Source organism: Gigantopelta aegis, chromosome 2 (assembly GCF_016097555.1).
Source record: "Gigantopelta aegis isolate Gae_Host chromosome 2, Gae_host_genome, whole genome shotgun sequence".
Classification (NCBI taxonomy): domain Eukaryota; kingdom Metazoa; phylum Mollusca; class Gastropoda; order Neomphalida; family Peltospiridae; genus Gigantopelta; species Gigantopelta aegis.
In genome coordinates this window covers 49,093,334-49,108,941 of record NC_054700.1, presented here as the reverse complement: position 1 = coordinate 49,108,941, position 15,608 = coordinate 49,093,334, and the positions used below count along the sequence as shown (strand labels likewise).

The window sequence follows — 15,608 nt, the reverse complement described above, 5'->3', positions numbered from 1 at the left end:
ATACTCGGTCGATTATACGAAGAGTTCCGAAGATGATGCATTAGCGTAACAAAAATAAACGTCACAGTCACAAATGGTGCAGTGAGTTTCTTGCTGAATCATTTGTTCAAGAAATGGCAACTTTAGAAGATAAATCAATTTGGGAAGATGGCGAGGTAATAATTATAAAAATGCATTACACAACAAATTGTCTAACGCATATTGTAATTGACATGAAATAATAAAAGGGTTATAATATATTGAGATTTGATAAAATTATGAAAATGTGGAATTGAAAACGTTTTTTTTCTTTCTAATATTACTTACAAATAACTTATTTTATATTTATGTGTGGTAAATAAATGTGAATATTTGTTATTAGTATTAGCCAAACTCAAATTGTTAAATGTTCTTGTGTTACAGGATTCGCTGGGAGAGGAGGTTCTCCGAATGTCAACAGATGAAATTGTTAGCCGAACCAGACTCCTTGACAATGAAATAAAGGTGCAGTAGTATTAAAGCCGCACACCCTAGTTCCATCCAGCGAAAATAAATTATAATTTGGTTAATCTACAAACCTGTAACACACTTAGATCACGCTTTTATCAAATGGAGAGAAAAAGCAGGTTTTATATCGATAAATACCATGGGAATCCCCATGTCCCAATTGCTTGAAATAATTTTGAAAGTTAGTATTCTGATGTCACCGGTAGAAGCACAACAATTCCTACGTCACGACAAATTTCACAGACTTGGGGTGCGTTCGTTTCACCTCTCCTGGACATGTTCCAACTGTTCTGTCCTGGTTGTATCCCCTCTCCAGATATCGTAAGACTTAGCAAAATTATTGGTTTTAAGGGTTTGTAACGTTTTGTATTGAGACACTTACTTGTCTGAACTTTATTGTTACTGAAAATGTTCACGAAATGTGAAGAAAAATCTCACAAATGAACAACAACAAATCGGATGTTGATTGCGCGAACCGTGCACAAGAAAACAAACCGAACCAAAATGATAACGGTCACGTGATATACCAACGTCTGTGACATTAAAAATAGATAGGACCTCGCTTGCTTAACGTTTTTTTCTCGACAACACGTTTTGTGAAAAAATGCATTTCGTGGTTTTACAAACATCAGGATTACCAAAAAGCACTTCAGGTGAATGGAAATGTGTTTTCTAAATAATAAAATGTAAGTAAAGTGCAATTTTATTTGTGAAAAATGGGGTTTAATAGCGAAAAACAACGCCGTAATGGTTAACAAATAAACGTAACTAGGGTGTGTCCCTTTAATAACTTATTAAAATAATAGAAAATTTTACAAACAGTATACACATGTATACAAACTGTATAAATGTGCATGTACAAGCACAAACACACTACTAAATAGTAGCAGTGTATCGTAAATAATTTAGGGTTCTTTTTGTCACCTAAACCTACATTATCACGGAATGATTCTAAAGACTAGGTCTGGTGGCCTTATTTTTATCTTAAGTGACAAGGATGGCAGCCTCCATTGCCATTGAATTTATCGAAGTCGACTTTATACACAATATTTAGCAAAATGTGTGTACGGTAGTCGATTGGGTCTGAGTGCCAAAAAATCCTTGCACAGTGCAAATTCGGGTAAAGATATGTACAGAGGAGGCGAAGCGGTTGCATATTATATTATAAATACATTAAGACATGTCTCTAAAATAAAGGACTTTATCATGAAACGTTTTTAAGCAGAACAAATGTTATTAATGTAACCTGTTTTACAGATAATGAAATCTGAAATCATGCGGATATCGCATGAACTCCAGGCCCAGAAGGAGAAGATTAAGGAGAACAACGAGAAGATCAAAGTGAACAAAACTCTGCCGTATCTTGTGTCCAATGTCATTGAGGTAATCTCCCTTGTTTGTGTTAACAGCGTTCATACAGGTCACAGAGATCCTGGAATGTTGAGAAATTTTTACAATTTTAGTATCATTATCCAGGCCAGAAAAGTCATGGAATCCTGTGTTAGGCATTATGTCTGTAATAATGATGGATATAATGAAAATTGCATGATAACAACTTTTTATAACTTTAAAATAACACTAATAATGATGAGTTTACATAATTATAAAAATATATATCTTGTTATAGATTCATTTAATCTGTGCAGAATTGGCTTGGAAAATCCTAATTAATGGAAAAGACATGATGTTTTAGAAAATGTAGATACAGTCAACATTTTGATAATATCCATGACATGTTCTGTGCTTCTTTGACATTGTTGTCAGTCTTTCTACATGCTAGGGATAGACAGTTCTCTAGAGTAAAGTGAACACTCCAGAAAATGGTGGCAATTTACTCCTTTGTGGTGACTCAGTTTAAAATTGTATTTAGCTGGACTTAACATTTTGATATCCGTGTTTCATTTCAACTGCTGGGGCGGGATGTAGCCCAGTGGTAAAGCGCTCGCTTGATGCATGGTCTGTTTAGGATCAATCCCTGTCGTTCCAGCCAGTGCTCCACAACTGGTGTAACAAAGGCCGTGGTATGTACTATTCTGTCTGTGGGATGGTGCATTTTATAGATTCCTTGCTGCTAATCGAAAAGAGAAGCCCGTGAAGTGGCGACAGTGGGTTTTCTCCCTCAATATCTGTGTGGTCCTTAACCATATGTCTGACGCCATATAACCGTAAATAAAATGTGTTGAGTGTGTTGTTAAATAAAACATTTCCTTTCTTCGTTTTAGCTGCTGGACATGGACCCTCAAGACCAAGGTGAAGAGGATGGGGCCAATGTAGACCTGGACTCTCAGAGGAAGGGAAAGTGTGCAGTCATCAAAACATCAACCAGACAGGTAAACTGGTCTTGTGATATCAGTACTAGACAGATCAAAAGATGTTTGTACGTCTGAAAATCATGATATTAGTATGATGGTACACGTACAGTGGCTAAACAATAAATATGTTTGACAAAATGAGAAAAATCTATACAAAGATAATAATACTTGAGTACCCACTGGAGACGGTTTATCTTGCGAGTGGTTGTCAAATCTATCTTTAATGAGTGAAAGCGAGTTAGATACGGTTGGAAACCACAAGTTATAAGTCTTAGATAACCGTCTCCAGCAGGTATGAGTGTATTATTTTATGTGAAACGAAAAAAGAGAGTTTTTTTACGGGTACAGGTACCTCTTAATCTAGAATCAGTGACCAAGTCTTCTACAGAATAGCTGAAACTTGGTTACCAAATTGAAAAAAAAGATACTTGTCTTTTTTGCGTTGTAGGAAGATATTTTTAATATGCATGTACACGGCCTGAAATTCATTTTGTTAATTGGGAAGCAAATGTTTGAAATTGAGAAGCAGTTCTAGAGCACAGGTATTGCTATCATTTTATACTTTGTTTATTAAACGTTTGCTAGTCTAGTTAATGACCACTCCGAGAACCAGTCTAAATGGTGCACTTGCTGTCACTGAACTTGGATGTGAAAAACCGTAATTGGTCGATCTGATCCAAATGAGTTTCAAGAATGTTTGTATATAATTCTTCCATTATTGGTGTGGCCATGTTCATAATGTAGGTACAAATGTAATGATGTTTTAAAATATTTTAAGTTCTTCAATTAAAATGTGGAAAACACATAACAAATGCGAATCAAGAATTCTGGGCTATACTGGAAATTTTTTTCAGAAATAAGATGGAAAGCAAAAGCTGCTTGTGAAACGGATTATTGGAAAGCGTTTTGAGCTGCAATTGCCACCTGGCGCTTTCCAAGTTCAAGCCTTGCATTTAATTTGTAATAGCAAAAGGTATATTTAAAAATTTAGGCATGAGATACTACTTTACTTAATTTAAATGTGTTGTAATTGTAATGTGTTGTATTTTAGACCTACTTTCTGCCTGTTATTGGTCTGGTTGATGCGGAGAAGCTGAAACCAGCTGATCTTGTTGGTGTTAACAAGGATTCCTACCTGATTCTGGAGACACTGCCACAGGAGTAAGTGTATTATTCTCTCTCTCTCTCTCTCTCTCTCTCTCACTCTCTCACTCTCTCACTCTCTCACTCTCACTCTCACTCTTATCTCTGTCTTTCAGTCTGGGTGAATTATTTTCTTTGATTTATTCATTAGAATCTAGCACTTACTGTTTATTCACTTACTCTATTTGGCTTACGTGATATTTTATAGGTATGACTCGCGAGTGAAGGCTATGGAGGTAGATGAACGCCCCACAGAACAGTACAGCGACATTGGAGGTCTGGATAAGCAGATTCAGGAGGTTAGTGCAAAAAAATAGTGCTTTATCTTGTGTAGTTTTTTCGTGTGAAGTCGTCATGTTAATGTCAAAACAGCGATTGCAGAAACTCGCATAAGCAAATGGAGTTAAATGTATATATGCGTTTTTATTCTATCACATTCCTCCCATAAGTAGAGCTTAAATATAGAGCTATTTAATTGATTTTTATATTTTATAATATTATTTTTTAAAGTTGATAAAGATTTAATATTAACAAAATGTTCTTGGTGCACTTAACCAGTTAATATTGTTTTACTGATGTTGTAGAAGCTGGAAAAAGACCAACAGATATATTTCTGTTTACAGGCCCTAATCTTGCCAGTGAAATGAGCGGATTTTTTTCGCCGAAAATCTGCTCAAATCGCCAAGTTATTAGCAGTAGTGAGAAGTCGAAGTCGCTGTAAGATATTTAGACCTAATCCGATTTTAAAAATGAAATCGCACAACAGACGTCAAGATCCCAACTTATTTATTGTCAGAACTCACCCGGCACCGTGTCACCATATGTCAGACGGTGTTTTTACTTTGGCACCAGACTGTATCCTCCAGTAAACGTGAACCTGATTGTTAATCGGAAATGGATTCTTCACACGTGCATTGTAATGTGCGATTGATTTGTTAAAATGTTTCACCATGTTTAGTTTATTATCAAGATCAACCAACAAATGTTAATACTCGTGCCATTTTCTGTTGTGAAGAGATTAAATACATGTCGTAGTGTAATGTTGACATTCTTCAGATGCTCCCGTAAACCTGGCTGTTGTTTTTCAAAATAACGTGTCACGCCTTGTGCTGTGATCAATCAACCGTTGTTAATCTTCGGCCACATTAATTTCATTGATGCCAGAAAATACTGATTAATACTTTAATTTTAACAAGACGGCACATTCTCAACTACTTAATAATATCACGTTTACACTTTATTACTGGAAGTACAAGTAGAACCAAGTGTAAAATTCGGAATTTTTCCACTTGAATGCGGAAACTGGTGAAACGTTACAAAATGCACCGATAAATGTTGACTTCGCCACTTGTTTTTATCAAACTTCGCCCCTTTCTTCTAGGAAGGGAGAATTCACTTCTCCTACTTTTTCAATTCTACATTAGGGCCTGATTTTTACACATTTAGAAAATATAAAATGGATTATTGTTTGCATTGTGTTTATTGTTCCATATTTGGACATTTGTTCAACACAGACTCATTGCCATTTCATTATAGTTTGATATTTTCTGGACATTAATCCACCACAGATGATTTACAGGTTTATATGATGAACATTTGTATTGTCCACAGCTGTCAATACTTTTTGATTTTCTAGCTAATTGAGGCTGTGGTCTTGCCTATGACACATCGGGAGAGATTTGAAGCTCTAGGAATACAGCCACCAAAAGGTTTAATATACATTTATTCGTGTATATAAGCTATTTTCCAAATTAATTAAATGCATGTGTTGTCATTCCATAGTTTGTAATTAACAAATGTTTAAAAAATGTCTGTTACAAAAATTCATATGGTTGGCAGCAAAGGACATTCAGCCAATTTCAGATTCTAATTCAACACATTTGTAAGAACAAATCTAATTGGATCCCTGCTAAAAATTTCAGGTGGTAAAATCACCGATATACCGGTCGCAAATTTTCTCGCAGAAATACGTCATAGGTTAAACGAGGAACAGGGTTGTTTTGTAATGATGTCATAAAAACACTTTCTGTAGGTTCATATTACCTACAGAAGTCGTTAAATACTGAGAGGTTTTTATGTCAGAAATGAACATATTATTCTTTATTAGTCATTATCTAATCATGAGAGCAGATTAAATATGTCAAATTACACATCTATGTTCGAGCCTCTAACTGTCTGACCACTCATCGTCTGTTACTGGGATGCCTAATGACGTCACCAGCTGGTGACGTTTATAGGCTTATTCTTACTACAAATGTGACAATTTCCTATTTAAAATCAACCAGCAAACAGTTTAATTAGAATAGGGATAACCCTACTGTGTTTTCCGATTTGCGTATGTATATCAGTGGTTTTACAGTAGCAAATTTAGTTTCGGGTGACCGAATGATTCTGTGACTGCTGAACTAGTGAGAAGGCAATGAGGGAAGTAGTTTGATATCGTATGATCATAGCATGTAGGCGTACAGTGTATTACTCGGTGTTCAAGAGAGATGGTGATTCCTAGCATCAGGAATCGGTCATTCAGGTTTACTTCAGTATAGCTAATCAGACGTTAATGGCAGAAAAGGTGTTATTTTCATGGACATGCAATTTTTGAATGTGTATTGCTGCTAAACAAAGAATATTACACCTCTGAAACTTTTATATGTTTTAGTTAACATGTGGGAGATTAAATTTCAAGAAAGGTCATCTCAAAGTCACGTACCGGCGTCATGGCAGGCCATCGGTCTACAGGCTGGTAGGTACTGGGTTCGGATCCCAGTCGAGGCATGGGATTTTTAATCCAGATACCGACTCCAAAACCCTGAGTGCGTGCTCCGCAAGGCTCAATGGGTAGGTGTAAACCACTTGCACCGACCAGTGATCTATAACTGGTTCAACAAAGGCCATGGTTTGTGCTATCCTGCCTGTGGGAAGCGCAAATAAAAGATCCCTTGCTGCTAATCAGAAGAGTAGCCCATGTAGTGGCGACAGCGGGTTTCATCTCAAAATCTGTGTGGTCCTTAACCATATGTCTGACGCCATATAACCGTCAAGGCTCGAAATTAATTTTTTTGATTGGGAGGCAATCTTTGCTTTTCAAATTTTAATTGGGAGGCAAATGTTTGAATTTGAGAAGCAGTTCTAGAGCACAGGTATTGCTGTTATTTTACACTTATTTTATTAAATCTATACAAAATAAAGAGTCCAAACAAATTATGTACCTGGTTTATATGTTTATTACCCTGAGACATGTGACAGATTTTTCGTCGCATTCAAATTCTAACCAGTTTGCGTGTGTACTTGCCCATTTCTCGACAGTAGCTTTTTTGGTCACCGCGGCCATGATTGTAATAAGTTCTAAAGTAGCTTGGTCGATGGTAGTCTCTAAAATTGTAGTCGTTTTTGAAAGTCGCGACACTCGGAACTTCTCGGCTGATTCCATCGATAAATAAGCGTGTTCAACCAGTAGTTGTTTCCTAACGTTGGCTAGACTAGTTTCGAGCATGTTGTTGGTAGATAATTCTGCCATTATTGGTGTGCGCACCAATATAACATGGCCGCGTCTACGATGTCAATACAAATATAGCAATGTTTTAAATATTTTAAATTCTTCATTTGAAATGCGGAAAACGCGCGACAAACGCGAATTCTGGGATATACCAGAAACAAATTTTAGAAACCAGATGGAAAGCAAAACCTACTTGTGAAACGGTTTTTTGGAAAGCATTTTGTGCGCTTTGAGCGGCAATTGTCGCCTGCCAAATTCGAGCCTTGACCGTAAATAAAATGTGTTGAGTGCATCGTTAAATAAAACACTTCTTTCTTTCTCAAGGTCACGTGATCCACAAGGTCAATTTCAAGGTCATAAAAAAGGTCAAAAGGCCAGTATACTCCAACATTCTGAATAATAATGGTAAATTACCTTTCCAACAATACCAATTTTATGAAGATTGGCCCAGTAGTTCCTGAGATATGAGGGTTCAAAGGTTGGCAGCCACGCCCATTTTGGCCGAATTTGGTGCTGTGGGATCCCAATCAACAAGTGTACCAAGTTTCATAAAAAATCTGAGATGGTCAGGTTTAAAATATCTGGGTTTTTTGGGTGATTTGACACAGAATGACCCGTGTATTTCAGGTGTGTTGTGTAATGTACCTAATATATATTTAGATTTTATTGTGTAATGTACCTGTATATTGTACCTCTAGTAACTTGCATGTTATATTTCAGGTGTGTTGTTGTACGGAGCCCCAGGAACCGGCAAGACTCTCCTGGCACGAGCGTGTGCTGCGCAGACCAAGTCGACATTTCTCAAACTGGCCGGTCCACAGCTTGTACAGATGTTTATTGGAGATGGGGCCAAACTTGTACGAGATGCTTTTGCCTTGGCCAAGGAAAAAGCCCCAGCCATTATATTCATTGATGAGTTAGATGCCATTGGTAAGCACTTTGGATGTTATAATTTTAAAGTAAGGATGGCAGAGCACTTGCCTCCCATATGATTAAATCATAGGGTTGATACCTCGCGGTTCACCACATGAAATGTTTTTGATGTTCCAACCAGTGCCACAAGACTAGGACTGTTATGTTTTTTAATTTTGTAAACATTTAAAACGGGAAAAAATTGAAACGAAACAATATCATTTAAACATTTAGCTAGTCCGAACCACATTGTTAACAACTATGATACTACCTTTAATTACTGTTCAGGCTTTTTGCCAGAGGGTGTGGCACCATACCCAAAATATTTTGCAGATTTTTTTTTTTTTAAGTTAACCTTTTGACAAAATTAATGACTCTTTATCATTACTGTATGATTTTTTTTAACCCTAACACTAAACCTAACCCATAAGAGGCCCCCCATACCCCTTTGTGACTGTGAATGCATTCAGTTCCATAGCACCATATCCAAAAATATCTTTCTGGCAGAAACACTGTCATTAGATTCTCTCTCTCAACTCAATGTTATGTTTTGGTATAGGCAAGCAGCATGACGTCATATTAATTATGTTACATATTTCAGAAGCGTCAACCCCTCTTGAAGATTATTCTACAAAAAGAAAAATGGGATTTGGTGAAAAATTGCATACTTTTTTGTCAGCAAAGTTCATATATGGGTGAAATAATTACAGCCTAGTATGCAGAATTTGTGTCATTGTAATGGTTTTTTCATGATTTTTGTATGGACAAAATGTGGGGGGAATCTAACAGTAATTAAACATAAGAGATTAATCTATCGTAGTTGTCAACAATGTGGTTCGGACTATCATTACTAGTGATTATATAAATAGTTTCATACCAATTAGGAATAATCACCCTTTCTAGGTTTATCTTAGCTACAGTATTGCTGATTATTTTGTCATTAGGCACCAAGCGATTTGACAGCGAGAAGGCGGGAGACCGGGAGGTGCAGAGAACCATGTTGGAACTTCTCAACCAGATGGACGGATTCCAGCCCAACATGCAAGTGAAGGTGAGGACTGTTCCTTAGTCCCCTACCAGTCCCTGTCCCCTACCAGTCATTGTAATATTGTATGGCCAGTGTTAAAGCACACATCAGAAACCAAGGTGGCATTTAGCATTTTATTTCACCCATTCAGCATTTGTTTAGTTTGGGTGGGACATAGCCCAGTGGTAAAGTGCTCACCTGATGCGCAATTGTTCTAGGATTAATCCCCATCAGTGACCCACTGGGCTATTTTTTGTTCCAACCAGTGCACCACGACTGGTATCGAAGGCTATGGTATGTGCTATCCTGTCTTTGGGATGGTGCATATAAAAGATCCCTTGCTACTAATGGAAAAATGTAGTAGGTTTCCTTTCTAAGACTGTCAGAATAACCAAATGTTTGACATCCCAATAGCCAATGATTAATAAATCAGTGTGCTCTAGTGGTGTCATTATAGAAAGAACTTTTTTTAACTTTTCCACATCAGAAACCAAGGTTGCATTTAGCATTTTATTTCACCCATTCAGCATTTGTTTAAAGTTTTGCCAAGTAAATTGCCTTTGTCATACTTTTATTTGTTTTGTTATAATTATTTTTGATAAGACGTCGTGTGACACCATTATATATATTTTTTTCAAATAGGTAATTGCTGCCACAAACCGGGTGGACATCTTGGATCCAGCACTGCTGCGGTCAGGTCGACTCGACAGAAAGATTGAGTTTCCACATCCCAACGAGGAGGCGCGAGCTCGCATCCTCCAGATCCACTCCAGAAAGATGAATGTCAGGTAATTATTCTTTATTACTTCACCAGAGGAAAGGACGTACAGTAAAGAAAAAGTTGAAATTAGGAGATATTCATTGTGGAGTTTTTAGATTTGCAGGTGTTATTGTCCGTTTGATCCTGAAAATGTCATTATAATAGATTGTCTACTTTATGTAATAGTTTTATGCAACAAAAAAAGCTGAAAAGTGCAAATTATTGTAGAAGTTCCAGCTTTAATGATATTTTAATCAGTTTAATGTTGTGATATTTCAGCAAAGATGTGAACTATGAAGAGCTCTCCAGGTGTACCGACGATTTCAACGGAGCTCAGCTGAAGGCTGTGTGTGTTGAAGCCGTGAGTAAATCGTACAGGTTCTCTTTGTGCTGATGCCATCATCATTATAAAGTGCAGGATCAGATTTTGCTTGAATATTCTCCATTTCAGAAATATTTTGAGAATGACAATCTCACATTTGGGTTTAGTGTTTGTTTTATTCAGGGGGTAAGAGGGAGAAGGATTACCCTTCGTATTTCATCTAAGTTTTAAAAGTGTAGTTGTCAGTACACCCAAGGCATTTTTAGGAGCGGAGTGCTCACAATCTTTACTAGACTGGTTTTTGCACCAAACAGAATTAAAACCACATGTAATAGGATAGGATTGAAACAGTCAAATTGTTAGGGAGTACTTGGCATCCTGATTAAAGCACCTGTTTACATTTGCACAGCATTTTCTTTTAGCCTTAGATCTATAACACAGACATATTGTCATGTTTTTAACAATGCTCCAACTTCTTTTTTGATGATCTCGGTCACTTCATACTGTAGTCACTATGGTATTACGTTTCTTTTTCTATTATTTTCAGGGAATGATTGCCTTAAGACGTGAAGCTTTGGAACTTAGTCATGAGGATTACATGGATGCCATCATTGAAGTTCAAGCAAAGAAGAAAACTAACCTCCAGTACTACGCTTAAATTATTAAGAGGACATTTAGACAGCCATTTCAAAGACTCATCTGTTCAAAATTGATGGATCTCTGCTTACATATTTGCAGTTGTCAATACTGTGTTAATTGTTGGTTATGGTTCAGTTACTTCAAATTTCCATTGGTTGAAATATATTATAGATTGTAATCATATCAATTGTTGTGGAGAACAAAAGTTGTCAAGATATCTTCTAGAACCTTGTAATGTGTGCTATAAGCTTGTTTTCTAGGACATTTCAAGGCTTCTTATATTATTTCCCAAAAAAAGACTTTATGGCTTGCTTTGGTATTTCATTACAAGATCATCTTTGCTTATAAAGTATTGAAAATAAACAACCTCACAGCTATTCATAGTTTGTGGGGGGAAGACATCATTTGATGGACCTCAGTGTCCAATATTAATTAAAATTTGTAGTAATAAAGCAAGTTGTCACTATTTTGAATGTTTTTCTTTTTTGAGTTATGTGTGCTGGACCAGAAGAAACAGTTTGTATGGAAGACATTCATATTTACAAAATCTGTAAATGCAGAATTTGACATGGGTTTTTTCCCCATGTCAGGCTAGATATAGTAGTTATTTACAAGCTCAACACTGAATATCACTAGCCATGGGAGTGGGGATACCATAATTTAGAACCCCTACTTGTAATGTCATCTTTGCACCGATTATGCATTTTGTGTGGAATATCACTAGGATAGGAGAGCTTGTTTAACTCCGATTTTCATTAAACTTCATAAATATAAATAAGATCCCTATATCATGAACAAGTGTTTCTCCTATGTTACAAAGTCGCCGTTACTAAAATAATTTTGTTCTAGCGACTCCATTCCTCGTCCAATTTACAGGAACTGTCGCATGTACTTTCCCATGGAACAGTAAAAACGGCCTTCAATATTTTAGTCGGGGGGGGGGGGGGGGGGGGGGGGGGGGGGGTGGTGCACTGATTAGAACATAAAAGAAACAAGTTTCCCGAGAGTTGGTCAATCCTGCATTGCACTTCACCTTGGATATTCTCGTTCCAACCATGTTTATCAACGGCCATAGTATGTGCTATCCTGTCCGAGCTTGTGCATATAAAAGATTCCTTGCTACTAATGGAAACATGCTACTAAGACTATGTCAAAATTGCCATATGTTTGACATCCAATAGCCAATGATTAATAAATCATTGTTCTCTAGTGGTGTCATTTAAAAAAAAAAACTTCTTCACCTCAGGTATATAGTATATGTAAGTGCTCCACTGTTGAACTCAATCAATATAAGTCGAATAACAAAGACCAACATATGACCCTTTAATGAATGTTTATTGAACATGACCTAATCATCACTTTCATTAAAAATTAAAACATTCGGTACCAGTCGTCACAGAAATAAATTCAATAAAACACCATTTTGCCAAAACATTTTGTTAAAAAATCTTATTTTCATTCTATTGTAATTGTATTGTAGTTTGACATCAAATGGATTACACATAATAAAAGATATCAATCTGGATATATGCCAACAAATCCATCTTGATTATAAAATAATCTGCTTCATGGTACATCATTTCACACGAAATTGTAGGTGTTCGAAGATGCAAGCAACTGGGGGATGGGGCATATATTAAGTCTAATGTCAACTGAAGGGGGGGGCGCAATGCATAATCTTCAAAGCTAGTGCCTCCCCATCCCACTTCCTATATCTACATTGTATGATAATCCCAATGTAAATTTTAATTTAATATAACTATAATAAATTCACTATGGTTTGTGGTGTAGTCACATCATAACTTAAATGGTTTTACGATCTCGTAGTGCTAAGACTGCTTCAAAAATCCTTAACCTGATTACCAATCATTAGAGTTTTGAACCCGTCCCAATTTAAATGCTGCATTGACTACCCCATGGTTTGCCCAATCCATGTTGTTTCTTACAGACACAACAATATGCAGAAACCTATATATCAGTATTTCTGGCAGTTCTTTAGTTTTTAATGTACACACAAGAAACATTAATTACTGGTACTCGACATTATGGGGGCAGGATGTAGCCCAGTGGTAAAATGCTCGCTTCATGTTTGGTAGATCTAGGATCCATCCCCGTGGGTAGGCCCATTTCTTATTCCAGCCAGTGCACCACTACTGGTATATCAATGGTTGTGGTATGTGCTATCCTGTCTTTGGGATGGTGCACATAAAAGATCCCTTTTTACTACTAAAAACAAATGTGGGTTTCCTCTGTAAGTCTATATGTAAAAATTGCCAAATGTTTCATATCCAATAGCCGATGATTAATACATCAATCTGCTCTAGTGCTGTTGTTAAACAAAACAAACTTCTTTCTTGACATTAAGGTTCAGTGTTGTTTTAATTTTATATAATTAACAGGAAGTATTCTATATGAATATTTGTATTACCTTGTCCACAGCAATTCTCTTTTTCTGGTTTTAAAATTTGTCAAATTCTTGGCCTAAGACAATCAAAACAAGCATTGTGAACAAAGGTTGGCATCCTATGTCGGCTTACCTAGATGGTACTACCGACAGACTTCATTACAGTGACCATGTCCATCCCCGAGTCAATTTATTGATGCGTCGAAATTTGCCATCCTAGTTTTGTTTATCATGAGTTACCTCCCTTGTCATGACGATGTGGAAATGTATTATTAAAAAATAAATTAGTTGTTATAATATATTTAACACAAGAATGAATACCACTGAAATAATGAAGTGCACAGAGACTAAATGTAGTAGTGTGTGCTTTATCGTGGCTGTTCTTTCAATTGCCTTCATACCTGTATCAAAACAAGATAACAGGCAATTTTATGGCAATTTGTAAAACAAAAAATCCCTTTTATTTATAATGATATATATATTTTTTTAAATATTATTCGAGTAACAATACTTTTATATGAATTTTAAACTTTATTAATTATAGAGTTACATGTCAATTCATCGGTTCCGTTTTGACACAGACGGACTATAATTTGCTCAGCCGATGTTGGAGGTGTGAATTCTGGTGTAATGAACTAGAATAATACTGATATACGTTTTTCCCCAAACAATTTGTGTAAATGGTGTAGTAACAGCAGTCAGTCTAATGAGGTCTGACTATATATGTCAACACAACAGTATTTATTCAGTTTATTATTTCCATCTCAGGTCAACTCACTGGCTATGCGAGAGGTCGGACCTGGACGGATGTGCCTGAAACCATTGGGGTATATCGGAACGTAAATAGAGTTCCGAGTCTGAGTTTATAATTTGAAATTCTGCATAAAATTCTTTTTCTCAAAAACTTCCTGAGTTTAAGTCACCCTAATTGGATTTGGCAAGAATATAAATTTGTAAATATAACAGGGGTTTCCCCAGGGCCATTAGGTGTAGCAGCCCGACACGCCTTGGTCCGTAAAGTAAGCGCTTTGACAGCGTGGAAGCGCCGTAAAGCAATTGCCGCTACGCCTTGATTTGAAGTACTTTAAAAAAAAACATTATTACGAGCACAAGCACGAGCGTGGCAATCCACTACCTCTTGCAAACAGTATACCAGTATACCATGTACACCAAATCACTATGACAGGTAAAACACTTCCTAACTACTTAACAATGGACCAGTCGTCTGCTCACAATTGGTGCTTGGTAATTTTACCACATCTACTGGGACCACTAATCCGTCAGGAAGGTGCTTACGCGTAACGGGATTCCTGTGCCAAGCAATCAAGCTTCAAGGCCGATCAAAGAAGATGCCCATTGACAGAATCAACTGTACTATTTAACTCAATAAACAATAGGTGAAGCACTTTTTAATAGTACAGTTAAGTTGGCAATCAGTAATTTCTATCCTAACACCCCCTTCCCAAAACACATACTGAAAACATCCAAGGTCGCGCTGTCAGTAACCAATTTAGCCATCGGCTAATTAAAAATGATTTTTACAAAAAAATGGCTAATAAAATTTGCAAGTGGCTAAAATTTTGGATGAGCCATTTTCTATCTTCTGATGTGAACAAACGGTTACATAATCTATTCGACACCTCAAACATAATAATACCAAATATTCAATTAGCATAATAGCGATCTCGCGACCGGTAACGAGAAACTGTGTTATCCAGATGTTTGCTAATTTTAATAATCAAGGTTATTAATTTTAACGGCAAGCATTCGACATGTATGACAGCAATGTGACGGTGATTCAATGTCTGGAAGATACGTAACTTGCTATTTTAATTTTGTAAAGTCTTTGAACCAAAGTAATAAAAACAAACCGACAATGCATGTCAATTTAAATACACATGCCAGTTCAGGGCCGAAAGACATGTCGGCTATCCCAAGGGCTGAGTTCAGCCAGACCGAGCGCAAACAAAACATTTGCTACACTAGTTCGTGCACTTCACGTTAAACCAAATGGACACGACGGACACCAATCAAATAGTTTGCGAACATTAGGAAGAACGTTAGTTGGCTGAACTGAGGAAAGCTCTCGGTGTAATATACATCATGTTTC

At 36.6% G+C, this 15,608-nt stretch overlaps 1 protein-coding gene across 1 annotated transcript; it reads left to right on the top strand.

Moving 5' to 3' along the window:
- Positions 1-45: 45 nt before the first annotated feature.
- On the top strand, positions 46-11,560 carry LOC121386585 (26S proteasome regulatory subunit 6A-B). Its single transcript, XM_041517539.1, has 12 exons — positions 46-155; positions 403-483; positions 1,744-1,869; positions 2,709-2,816; positions 3,850-3,959; positions 4,150-4,240; positions 5,578-5,650; positions 8,155-8,364; positions 9,291-9,397; positions 10,016-10,161; positions 10,413-10,494; positions 11,003-11,560. Exons 1-12 carry the CDS (start codon positions 114-116, stop codon positions 11,111-11,113), a joined length of 1,287 nt encoding a protein of 428 aa, XP_041373473.1. The 5' UTR covers positions 46-113; the 3' UTR covers positions 11,114-11,560.
- Positions 11,561-15,608: the final 4,048 nt, after the last annotated feature.

Bases quoted from the DNA above. Each gene is read 5' to 3' on its own strand.
- LOC121386585 (XM_041517539.1), top strand. From the start codon at position 114: ATGGCAACTTTAGAAGATAAATCAATTTGGGAAGATGGCGAG. The intron at 1,870-2,708 runs GTAATCTCCCTT...TCTTCGTTTTAG, and splicing joins TTGTGTCCAATGTCATTGAG to CTGCTGGACATGGACCCTCA. The intron at 3,960-4,149 runs GTAAGTGTATTA...GATATTTTATAG, and splicing joins CTGGAGACACTGCCACAGGA to GTATGACTCGCGAGTGAAGG.